Source organism: Quercus suber, unplaced genomic scaffold (assembly GCF_002906115.3).
Source record: "Quercus suber isolate HL8 unplaced genomic scaffold, Cork oak 2.0 scaffold_442, whole genome shotgun sequence".
NCBI lineage: Eukaryota > Viridiplantae > Streptophyta > Magnoliopsida > Fagales > Fagaceae > Quercus > Quercus suber.
In genome coordinates this window covers 549,858-562,898 of record NW_027069893.1, presented here as the reverse complement: position 1 = coordinate 562,898, position 13,041 = coordinate 549,858, and the positions used below count along the sequence as shown (strand labels likewise).

General features: G+C 33.2%; 2 protein-coding genes across 9 annotated transcripts in view; both read right to left on the bottom strand.

Moving 5' to 3' along the window:
• Positions 1–771: 771 nt before the first annotated feature.
• LOC112029309 (MDIS1-interacting receptor like kinase 2) lies at positions 772–4,013 on the bottom strand. Its single transcript, XM_024061997.2, has 2 exons — positions 1,469–4,013; positions 772–1,180 (listed from the first exon to the last, which is right to left on the bottom strand). The coding sequence occupies exons 1-2, from the start codon at positions 4,005–4,007 to the stop codon at positions 873–875; spliced, it is 2,847 nt and encodes a 948-aa protein (XP_023917765.1). The 5' UTR covers positions 4,008–4,013; the 3' UTR covers positions 772–872.
• A 5,816-nt stretch (positions 4,014–9,829) lies between these two features.
• The window catches only part of LOC112029305 (uncharacterized), a 58,451-nt gene continuing 55,239 nt past the window's right edge, over positions 9,830–13,041 (bottom strand). For all 8 annotated transcript variants that reach the window (XM_065762112.1, XM_065762111.1, XM_065762105.1 and 5 more), the window contains 3 exons: positions 10,453–11,006; positions 10,138–10,369; positions 9,830–10,054 (listed from right to left, as the gene is read on the bottom strand). In XM_065762112.1, coding sequence (XP_065618184.1) covers positions 9,963–10,054; positions 10,138–10,369; positions 10,453–10,995 — 867 coding nt within the window. In that variant the 5' untranslated portion in view covers positions 10,996–11,006 and the 3' untranslated portion in view covers positions 9,830–9,962. The remainder of the gene's footprint in view (positions 10,055–10,137; positions 10,370–10,452; positions 11,007–13,041) is intronic.

Below are 13,041 nucleotides of genomic sequence, written 5' to 3'. Positions count from 1 at the left end.
GTGTTATTAAAGAAGCTAAAGCTAAATTTTTTGCAATTACAGTAAACTAGTATAACTACTAGTTGACTGTAACAAGTTGTTAAAAATAAAATACAATATTTTATTAAGATTATATATCTTCCTTCAATTAAAAAACTCAAATTCTATTTCTTCATTTATTATTTTAATGAGTTGTTTATATTATTTTATATGAAGTGATAAAAAAAAAATAGAACATTTGATATTAGGTGTATTGTAAAGTAAGGTGCTAAAATAGATAAAATAGTTTTTTAAGATGCTAAAAGCTAAAAATTTTATCACCACCACTGTGAATGCTCTAGCTTTAACCCAAAAAAAAAAATCCTAGCCAACCTAATATTAATTTTTTTTTTGTTGGTAGATGATTGCATCTTAAATGTATTTAGAAACAACAATTTTGTGTATTTATAATTTTTTAATACGATATGGATATCTATTTGGAGGTTTTTTTTTAATTTATTTATATTCCGGCCCCGCTAACTTAAAATCCTGGGTCCGTACCTGGTTTATGTGTTGGCTGTGCATGGGTAACTTTGTGTGTTGTTCTGTTTCACTATGTCTATATTTGGAGTGTCTGTATGTGTCAAGTTTGCTTTGACACTTATCGGAGAAAGTTTATGTACCTTTAGATATTGCATTCCAGTCAAACTCTGCAGGACTCCAATTCACAGTGAATTTATTCAAAAGATCCTCAACATGTTATGCATAGAAGAAAAATTAACAATTCATTCTCACATGATGCATTGTCTACGTTCAACATATGCGTCACATATTTTTTTATTGGTTTTACATACATGCATAACAAAGAATACATGCACACATAGGGCAATAGTCGAGAGAGACTAAGATGATTTTTAGTTATTAGCAACGTGCATCTCCAGCTGCCTACACACACTACTCATGGTTGGGCGAGATTGAGGATTGGTACTTAAACATGAAAGTGATAAGTTCTGCATTAGAGCTAATTCATCAGCAATCTTTTGATTTCTGGGAGGTGGGACACGATCATCTAACACATCTTTGAGGGGGACGCTTGTACCAGTTAAGGAATGTAGATTAGTTATGAGTTCGCCTGGATGCTTTCCCATAAGAACTTCAAGCACCAAAACACCAAAACTATAAACATCACATTTTTCAGTCACTGCCATTGTGTAAGTAAACTCTGCAAAAAATCAAACAAGGTGTACAACAAATGGAAGTTGTAGAAAAAAATAGATGAATGAGTATATAGGTAAATGGTAGTTTAATATCTGATAAAAGTTTGATGCACCCCCACTTAAAATTAGCCAAAAAAAAACATCAATAGATGTGACTTTAATCACTTCATTAATATATAACAATCAATAAAATGCACGAATATAGCAATCAGAATGGACATAAATTAAAGTTCTAAAACAAGCATGTTCAATTCAAGCAAAAAATACCATTAGAGAGAAGCTGTAAAGCTTACCTGGGGCGAGATAGCCATAAGTGCCTGCAATTGTTGTCCAATTAGATGAATCAGGCTTCAAGATCTTTGCAATGCCAAAATCAGAGACATAGGCTTCAAGGTCTGAGCTCAACAGAATATTCTTGCTTGAAATGTCACGATGAATTATAGGTGGAACACAATCACAATGCATATAAGATAAGGCATACGCCACACTTTTAACCACTTGTACCCTAGTTGCCCAGTCTAGCTCCTTTGCTCCTTCTTCACTACACAGCATATCAGCTAAGCTTCCTCTTTCCATGAACTCATAGACCAAAAATGAGTGCACTTCTTGGAAACAAAACCCAAAAAGCTTCACAATGTTCCGATGTCTTATTTTTGTTAAAGCTGCTACCTCATTTGTAAAACTTTTTATATTTTCAGTCTCTATGCCTGCAACCATGGACCTCAGCTTCTTCACTGCAAACACTTGAGCTCCTGGGATTTCCACTTTATATACTTTTGCAGTCCCCCCCACCCCAATACAGTACTTGTCATCAAAGTTTTCTGAAGCTTCCACGATGTCTTCAAACATGGTCTTCCCATCAAAGTACCATATCAAGAATGGATTTTCACTCTTCGAGGTGCTTTCATCTTTCAGCATATTTCTCGAGAGCTTCTTTTCTAGAAATAGAAAAATCCCAATAGACATAATTGAAAGTGACAATGCACCAACAAAAGAAGCAACAATGACTATTACAAGTTTGCTTTTCATATTTCCGCCACGCTTCTTTTTAACTGAGGAATTGCATGGTCGCAAACCTTGGATTTCGCCACATAGATCTTTGTTGTTACTGAAAGCCTCTAGCGTAGCTGACCAAAAGATTTTGCCCTCAGGAAGAGGACCCTCCAAATTGTTGTTTGACAGGTTGATGCTTATCAAGCTCACCATGCTGCCTAGTGAAGTAGGGACTGAATCATTGAGATTATTGTTGGAGAGGTTCAGGTATTCCAAATCTGAAAGGCTGCCAAGCTGGGGCGGTACTCTCCCCATCAGTGAATTGAAACTCAAATCAAGATCCTGTAAGGCTCGAAGATTACCAATTTGGTAGGGAATCGTCCCATTCAAGTAATTCTTGCTTAAAGATAAACTTTGCAGCTTCCAACAGTCCCCTATTTGATCTGGAATCGGCCCACTAAGCATGTTTTTGGAAAGTTCAAGAGACTCCAAATTGGAAAGTCCTCCAATTCCTGCCGGTACCTCACCAGAAAGCTTGTTGTCTTTCAAGATTAGCTTTATTAATTTGGATAACTTTCCAATTTCTTCTGGTATTTCACCAAATAATTGATTGGAAGAAAGGTCAAGGTATCCCATTTTGCCCAATTGAACAATCTCTTTGGGGATTTTACCACTTATCATATTCCCAACAAGTTTTAGTGCTGTCAAGTTTTGGCATTCTCCCCAGTTTGGTGAGAGTTTACCTCGCAACCTGTTGTAACTCAAATCAATATAATTGAGATTTGGGTACACTCCAAAATCCTGGTCTATATATCCTGTTAGTTGGTTATGTTCAAGCCGAACCCTATACAAGGTTTGGCAGTTTTTAAGACTAACAGGGATTGGACCAGTGAAATTGTTAAAGGCTGCAGTAAAGTTGACAAGCTTTCCACCTTGACACACTTGTTGGGGTAACTGGCCAGTGAAGTTGTTAAAAGCTAGTTGTAGATTAACTAACGAAGAAAGGTTTCCTATTTCTCCTGGTACAGAACCAGATAACCGGTTATTTGACAGGAACAATTGTGTTAGTTTTAAATTCCCAAAATTAACGGGGATTTGTCCTGTAAGTTCATTTAGGTTAAGGACGAGTGTGGTTAAGTGACTCAAATTACCTATGGATGGAGGGATTGGACCACAAAAGTAATTCCTATCAAGGGCTAGTAGAACCAAGTGTTTCAAATTTCCTATTTCTTCAGGAATTCTACCACCAAGCTTAGTCAATTGGAGGACAAAAATTTTGAGACTAAGGAAGCCTGTTTTGGACAGACTGGTTCCATCGGGGAATAAACGCCGGTCTAGTTCTCCTGTTATATTGTTTTTGGAAACATAAAGCTCATAAACCTGAGTGAGATTAGCAAGAGAAAGAGGTAATGAGCCATTGAGGGAATTTGTGGAAAGGTCAAGATATTGGAGTTTGGAAAGTGTGCCAATGTTTGTTGGTATGGGACCTGTGAGTTCGTTCACACTGAGATCAATGTGAAGAAGGTTTGGAAAGGAAGAGAAATCTAAGTTTTGGAGGTTACCTCTCAGTCCTGCGTATGCAAGGTTTATTTCAGTTATGCTTCCTTCATTGTTGCATGCAATTCCACGCCATTTGCATGGACTTGAAGCAGAGGAATTGGTGTGCGCTACCCATGACTTCAGAATTGGTTGGTCTGGGAGGCTTTCTTTCCATTTGAGTAGAGCCTCAATTTCTGTCTTTGATATTGGATTAGCCTTGCAGGAGGATAGCAAAACAAACCAGCATGCAACTAAGAATGCAAGTGAAACATGTTTGGACTGTTTTCCTTGGCTAGCCATCAGGAATCCTTCTTTCTATCGTTTTTGTAGGGGAATGTGGTAAAAATAACATTTTTAGTGCCATTAATAAATTTCAGTCTTATCATATCTACATATTAAAAAGTCAGTTTTTTTTTTTAATTAATAATTTTTGGCTCCGCCGGAGGGGGTAGGGTGAATATTTTCAAGTCTTAAGAAAGAAAATTTTGGTCCTTGCTGAAGAACACATGAAAACCAATGAGCTTTGAGTCATCATTAAAAATAGTAAAGGATGTCCAATCCCCTTCATTTCTATCTGTCACCGGTAATCATTTTACTGCTGAATTTGACTATTTTCAATGGTCCTTTTGCTGGAATTTCAAAATTGATTGCGTTGAATGTCCACTGTAAGGTTCTAATAAGTCTTCCTCAACAAAGAAACAAAAGGGATTTTTTTATTGGATATCAACAAAAATTTCCAAATTCCAACGATATTGTTCTTGACTTAACTTGGTTATTTAATTACCATATAATATGTCAGGTTTTCCTATTCTGAATACCTTTGGAATTTGGATTGCAATGCCAATGCAGAGCTAATACTGCAGTCCAAAATTGAGTTTGGCCAATTCTCACTCTCAATAGTCCTTGGATAGTATTAGTATACGTTCAAATGAAGTGCACTTGGCTTTCATTTTCTGTTTATTCAAAATTATTAGTGTCAATTACTCAATTACGTTAAGTGTTGGCAAATTCAAAATCCTTTTTCTTTTTCTTTTTTAATAAAAAAAAAATTATTGAGAGTGACATAAATCAGGTAAGTATTTCCTAGCTGACCTTGACTATCTTCTGCAGTTCTAATACTAGGCGTTTGATTCACCGTGATGTTACATTACATCGTAATATTACATTATTGTAATATTACATTAATGTAATCTCAATACAAAAATACAATATTACGTTGTTTAAGAATGTGATGAGATTAAGGTGATGTAATACATTTTGTAATTTTAGATTATAGTAATGTTAGAAAAAATAAAATAAACCAAAAACTTTAATGTCACATCATCGTAATGTGTATCACAACAAGAACACATCACAGTGACCCAAACGCCCCTTAGTGATTTCTCGTCATTTCACTTAACAACAAGACTAGTGAATCAAAAAAATTTATAAGTATTTCATAATTGTTGAAATAACATGTTGTGATTAATATATAATAAAAGTAGTTAGTACGTGGTATGAACATGTGAATGTGAAGTTGCACAAATCACAACTACCTACATGGTAAGAGCTAGAATCTTATATATATATATATATATATAAAGACACTACACTATTATTAGGGTTTTGATAGGTCTAGTTCAAGTGATCTTCCCACATTGAAAAAATGAGAAGACTAAGAATATGGAATGAATTTCTTTTAAGACCAATTTGGTAGTTGATCTATTGCTAAAAGGTGCCTACAATTTTTTGGATTAAAAGATACCACATGTGATTTGAGGATTTGTTAATTGTGTTAATTTGAGAGGAGTAATGGATGTACTGGGGTTTTGGACTAGCGAAAGTGTCAAGTTTGTGAGTTGAGGTTTAAAGTTTATTTTGGGGTGTAATAAATTTGTGTTAGGCTATTTTTGTAAGAAGTTACGAGTATATCTATCAGATTTGGTTGAACGTGTTTATAATCCATTTTTTTATTGTGAATTTCTAATATGATGACAATGCATCAAGTGAAAGAAAATGTAGGTATAGTAGTGTTAATCATTCTAAATATATAAATGGAACTTTTTTTTTAGATAGTTATAATATGTTGCTAACTCCACCGCTTGAACCCTTTCTCCCCTAAACCTCTAAACACTCTATGGATGAGAAAATAACAAATAAGGTACAAGACTCTTGGTAATAAATGGAACTTAAATGAAGGTTTTTTCTTTTCTTTTCCAGTGACATTCGAATTGATGTGGATATTCTTTTGTGCTATGGCTTTAAATATGCATTGGTCATCAATTTTTATGCATGTTTTCATTTATGGCCCTCACACAATTTTTTGTTTCATTAATCCTTAGTTTTTTATATATATATATATATATAATTTATTTTAAGTGGAGAGGGATATTTGAACACTAAATATCTAGTTTAAAACATCAAGAAATGCTAATTGACCTAAAAGTCATTGGCGCTTCATTTTAGTCATTACTATTTTGAAGCGTATTTCATTGTTATCCTTGCCATCACCCTAAGTAACAGAAATTGATGACATGACTAAAAGGATATTTACATGTCATTTAATTACAATTAAAAAATGGCAATAATACTCTCACACATTTAATAGGATATTTTTCCTAATAAAAGACCATTTAATAATAAATAAATAAATAAAACTCATAAAGAGTTTGCCTTTCATTTTCTTAACTTATTCAAAGTCTTCTCTTTGTGTGCGTGTGAGGGGGGGTTTCCAAGTCTTGGTGAAGAACGCATAATTAAAAACCAATTGGCTTGAGTCATAATTAAAAATAGTTAAAGATGTCCTATCCTCTTCTATCTGTTACGTAAACCTTTTGCTAGACTATTTTCAACGGTGACATTTCCTTCTTCTTTTTCCTTTTTCCTGGAAATAATGGCATTGATGCGTTGAACTTAATTCCCTAGCAAGGCGATAGTAAGTCTTCTCCACAAAGAAACAACAGGGTTTTTCTTTTCTTATAGTAAACCAGCGTATTATTTCCAAATTCCAACAATATTGCTCTTGAAGAAATTATATCTTATATCAACAAAAAAAAAAAAAACTTGGTTAATTTATGACTATCATCTTTTCCTGTTCTAGATTCCTTTTATTTATTTTTAATTTAACCTCACACGAAATGGACCAAATTGACCGAATGGACCAAAATGGACCAAATTAGACCGACTTGGATTGAATAGACCAAAGATAACCTAATTGAACCGAAGTGGGTGTTTGTTATCTCTATCCCTTGAAGTTAATAAAAATGACATATCGTTATCTAAGTAGGAGCGGAATTAGACCCTTCAACCTTGCTTTGAATACTACATTAGCATACGAATATGAATATAGTGGTAGAATATGATTTTTTTTTTTCTAGCTGAGTATATACTAAAAATAAATAATTGGTGTCTCTACCCAAGTTGTTTGTATTACATGCATTTTCTATTATAAATTACATTTAGGTTCAAGAATGTGTAAAGTCATAGTAGTAAAAAGTGATGATTCTATCATGATTGGTAAGTTACAATTGGTTTTGAGAATGTGTAGAGGCATAATGCATAATTGATTATATATATATATATATATATTAAAAAAGATGAAAAGAAAGTGATAACATAGCTGTTGATGTGACCCAACAGAAGTTTAGCAATAATAAATATTAAGTTTCAGCTTTTACATTCTCCAAAAAAAAAAAGTTTCAGCTTTTAGATATTATTATATAAATTTCCTTGACTCAATATATACATATACATACATACATAAATATATATATATATATATGTTTTATCTTGTGCATTTCTTAACTTGTGCACTTTTGGATGCGACTTTTTGCTGATTGTTTATTGTTTATTTGCTAAAAGTGAGTTAAATTATAGTTGTACCTAGAAAAAAGCTAAAAAAAACACTAAAAGAAAAAACCCGATGGCAAACAGACCATATTCTCGAGCAGCACTGCCTTGGCCTTTCAATTGAAAATTAACTCTTCAAAAACAAAATGGGGAATGATCATTGAGATGTATTATATTTGGATCAAAGATACTGCACTGACCATATTGATTAGACTGCCCAAGATGACACCACTTTTCTGGATTGGGTTTGACTTTCTGCTTTTTGTATTCGTTAACTTGATGTAGAATCTGAACTACTGCTAATCTTTTACTTAAAATGCTCTTGTTCAATCTCTATAGCCTTTTCAACTACTGTATCAAAATTTTGAAAAGTGCAGCTCTTGGAACAATCTTTCAAACCCACATTATATATTGAGAAAAACACTACAACATCCTTTAACAGTATGCAAATTGATTACATACAAATACCTCATTAAATCACAAGCATCAAAAGAACCACTTTGGTCTCACTTCTTCTTCCTTATCTGTCAACTCCCGATATTGGTACCATTCTGCTCCCACCTTGCCTACAGGTAGTGGAGGCCTAACAAAAGCCTCTACCGGCTTGGGAACATGGACAGTTAAATGCAGTTCTCCGGCTTTGTCCTTTAAATTTAAATCTGAATCTGAATCAGATTGTCTAATTGATCTGCTGACTGGTTCAATAGAAATCCATCCTAGACCAGATATAGCCACATCACATGCAGGCCTGTCCAAGCCAAAAAAATAAGAAGTTTATGTTTACTGACTGAGGAATCAGAAGAAAATATCAGCATTTGTGGCTAGAGTGAAAACAAAAAAGCTCATCAGGGAATATATATATATATATATATACATGTAAAAGCTTTTTAAGATAACAACCAGAACTAAATACAAATGCAAACAAATGGCTCTAGCAACATAAATGCACTATGAAAAATCAACTACACCTTTCACATCTTCATACGGTATACGCAACTGACGCTCAGTTTCCAATCCTCTCCAGTCATCTGCTCTTTTTTTTCCAGTTGGAGGCGTTAACAGAACCCCAAGTTCTTTCTACAAAAAAAAGGTAAAGGCCACTTTATTCATACTGAATTGAGATACGAGAAAAAAAAAAAAAAAAAATTCTTTCTACAAAAAAAAGGTAAAGGCCACTTTATTCATACTGAATTGAGATACGAGAAAAAAAAAAAAAAAAAAACACATCCCACAAAGCACAAATAAGAAGAAAACCAATGAACATATAGGAAGGTGAGAGAAACAAAGAGAAAAAGAGATTTCTTCCAACTTTTAGAATCATGCTAGAAATACAGATTCATGAACTCCACTTCAGACAAGATATAAATTTATTGCTGGTGTATAAACCATGCACGACTGTTTAGGCTTCAAAATGTTATTTGCTAATGCAGCTTTATTTTTAATGACAAAAAATTCTTGTACAATTCAAGTAACAAAAACAGTCCGCTGATACACACATCTGTTGCTCCGCTATAAGAGTAAGGGTCTGTTTGGATGAGCTGTTTCAAAATGTGCGTTTTAAAAACTAGCGTTTTAAAAACGTGCGTTTTGAAAACTCCATTTTAAAAACCACAAATAAGTGTTTGGTAAAAATGTAAAAATATGCGTTTTCTATTTCTAAAGTCATATTAAACGTTTGGATAAGCTATTTTAAAAATAGCTGTTTTAAGTGTAAATTTCAAAAAAGGACTTAACTATTTTTTGAAAATTATATTGTCATTTTTCCTGTGATTAGTGTTTTTTTTTTTTTTATTTATTGAAAATATGCAATTGAGCTTAACAATTACATTAATAATAACAACAATAATGATTTTTTGTTGTTGAAATTCATGGAGAGAAGTTTATCAAATTTAAAATATTAAAAATAACTCATCAAGAAAAAGATATTAAACTGATTAAGAAAATAATTATATTAAAATGTTAATTGACAACAATATCAATACTAGACAATCCATTATAATAATAAAAAAGTTGTTACCCGAAAAATTAAAAACCAAAACACCAAAACAGAAATAATAAAAATATTGTTTACAACCCGCAAATGGATCGAGCTATTTTGTCACGAACAAATTTCATCTCCTCATCTTGTATATTTTCAACGTTTGCCTGTCTGCTACTACCTTCTCCACTACTATTGCTTCTTGGTCTGTCCAAGCCATGGTCATCCCAATTGAATCCCTCATCTTCCCTATCATGTTTTCTAATAAAATTATGCAAAATACAAGTAGCAACTATAATGTTTCTTTGGTGCTTAATGTCATAAGGTGGCATTTGCTTCAAAATTTTCCATTTATTCTTCCATACTCCAAAAGTTCGCTCAATTGCACTTCTAAGTGATGAGTGAACATAATTAAACCTCTCTTCTATGTGATTCCCTCGACCAGCTCATCAAAAATCTGAAAGATGATACCTCTGTCCCTTATAAGGTGGCAAATATCCTTTCCTTAAGGGGTATCCAGCATCAACTAAATAATATTTTCCTAGTAAAAGGGAAAAAAAAAAATGTAAGATGTACATAAATAATATCCTTCATACATATTTAATATATAAAAATAGCATATACCTGGTGGTGGTTTTGGAAAGTTGACAGATTGTTGACAGATAGCATCTAAGAAAATTCGCGTATCATGTGCTGCACCCTCCCATCCAGCCAGAACAAATGTGAAAAGCAAATCAAAATCGCATGCTGCCATCACATTAAAAGATGTCACGCCCTTTCTATTATAATATGAAGCTTTCTTGTCGTCTCCAACAACAACTTGAATATGTGTATCGTCAATGGCACCAATGCAGTCCTAAAATAGAATATAAAGTTTAGATACTTAGGAAATAATCCTAACAAATATTAGAAACAAATTAGAATGTATGAAATGAATACTTGAAAGTGTGGCATGTACAATGGATTCTTCTGTATATGTCTTGGAACTACACTAAATGTAGGGTCAGAAGGCTTGAGGATATCCATTGACATTATGTTAAGGCGTTTCAGAACTCTATGAAAATGTCTATGTATAGTCTCACCAGAATGTTGGAATCTTTCTTGAACCATCCTATAACAAGCTCCTTGTCCAAGTATCATTAAACATATACCTACTGACTCTTCAAGCCTTATATGTCTTGTGTGCTGAAGCTCATATGTATGTTGTAAAACATTACACAATTGAAGGAAAACTTGTGGCTTCATTCTAAACATTTCATAACATTTTGTTTCATTACCCTTCAAACAATCCATCAACCACATATAGCCAGTTTGTTCAGAATCTGTACAAGGTTGTTTATCCATATATTTCATATAATATGTCACTGCAACATGACATCCAGCAATAGCAAGATCATATAATTCCTCATCATCATATTCATCGTTTTCCACATCAGAAGAATGATCTTCATCACTATTATCAATATAATCATTGTAATCCATAGGAATAACACCTAAAATATTATAACAATAAATTAGATAAATCACAATAAAGAAAATGATTAAACATTTAAAAAATAATAACTGGATAAATCAAAATAACTCTAGGAGCACCTTACAGTATTTCATATATAGCATTGATATGTTCAATGAAATAGAACTATACACAGAACAATACCAATGAAATAGAACTACTCAAAGACAAACTTCCTTTCTCTTTACCCCGTGATAATGTAATTAACACTTTAACAGTAGAATTTTCAACATGGTGGTTATGGTGGGGTTGTTGAGACAAATTTTTAATCAATAAAGGGTCACCAATTATTCAGCAAAAAGAAGGGTCACCAATTTGTCTTTAGCTTTGTCCCATTTTTTCCAAACTAATTGGACCCCACATCTTACTTAGTTTCCTCAACACAATAAAAAGGGTTATTAGAGCCTTAGTTCTTGGCACTCTCACTCTCAAGTAGCTTTCTCACCACTTTATACTTCAGCCTTCCCCAGTAAATTACTATACAGCTCTGCTTCGAGATGTCTCTGGGAAGAGGCAGTGCAACCTCTTCAGTCCACACCACACATCATGCCAAAAGCAAACTCTTCACCATTCCCTACCCAGCTCTATAAATCCTAAAAACCACTCTTCACCATTCCCTAACAAAGCTCAAAGGAAGAGCTCAACTTCTCCCAAAACTCCACACTTAATACGGCTACAAACCACATTCCAGTCCACAAAATAAAATTTAAACTCCTCACCAATCCCACTCCACAGTATTCTTTCTATATCTTTCCAAACAACTAATTTCACAACCAAACAACAAATTGCAAGTATCATCATCAATGCAAGAAGTGCTATTTTCTGCTAGTTATGAGAAAATGGATTGTATTGATTCAATAAGTGCTATTTTCTGCCATTTTCTCTATTTAATGATATAGTTCCCTAATGATTGTAGCTACTCTCTTTTGATTCAAGGCTGTTATACAAGTCTAATCTTCCCAAACTGTCTGTTTTCACTCAGTAGAAGTTTAGAACCAAATGGCCTGCAGAATTTTGAGTATCCTCATTTTATTCTCTCCTTCAAGCAGGTGAGACCTGCACTAGTACTACCTCAAATACATGAAAAAATTCAAGAAAGATCAACTAACAAACTATTTAAAAAAACACTATTTGTAACAAGAAAGCAATTTTTGCGTTCACTTAGAAGAAATGTACAGATTTTTCTAAGCACATTGACACCAAACGCAACATTTTGATCAGTTGGAAAGTAGCTTAATTTATGCACTAAAATCAACTCTGAATGGTGTTTAAAAAAAAAAAAAATAATAATAATAAGGAGTGTCGTGGCCCAAGACAAAGCTGGCAGCAAGTTGTATTTGTTATTAAAGACAAGACTAGAGCAGACACTAATCAATAAAATTGGAAAAATGTCAGTTGGAAAAATACTAATCAATAAAGTGTGAAAAATGTCAGTTTCCTGTATAGAACTGCAAGTTTCTTGTTACTTAAAAAAAAAAAAAAAAAGTTTCTCGATGAGTAGCTGCAATAACACACATATGAGAGTATGAACCAGGTAATATGGAACATTGTTTCCAGAACACAATTAACAATGTGTCACCAAATATCAACATTTGGGAAACAACCTTTCTATAACAACATTAGGTAGTGATGCAGCAGAACCAAAATAGTATCAACCAAACAAACAACATCAAAATTTACATGTAAAGTGATTCAATGTCACATGACAAACTAATAATAGTAAAGCATTTTTTAGAGTTTCTTATTAGTGTCTTTGAAATTTATAACTAATACTTCAACTGTTGATATGAACCATGTAGCACTTGCAGTTGAGATTTTGTCTGCACTAACCAGACTATTGAATCAATATAGAAAAGCACGTCATAAAACAAAGCATGTGGGGAATTTAAAATGTGTAGGGATAGAAGTTAAGAAAGAATGACAGAGGGCAGTGGCTAAAACAATGCAGTTCTTTGACGTATACAGCCAAGCTTCTATCTTTGTAATTCAAACACCCTAACAATCCAACAAGTTAT

Bases quoted from the DNA above. Each gene is read 5' to 3' on its own strand.
- LOC112029309 (XM_024061997.2), bottom strand. From the start codon at position 4,007: ATGGCTAGCCAAGGAAAACAGTCCAAACATGTTTCACTTGCATTCTTA. The intron at 1,181-1,468 runs GTAAGCTTTACA...GATTTTTTGCAG, and splicing joins TTATGGCTATCTCGCCCCAG to AGTTTACTTACACAATGGCA.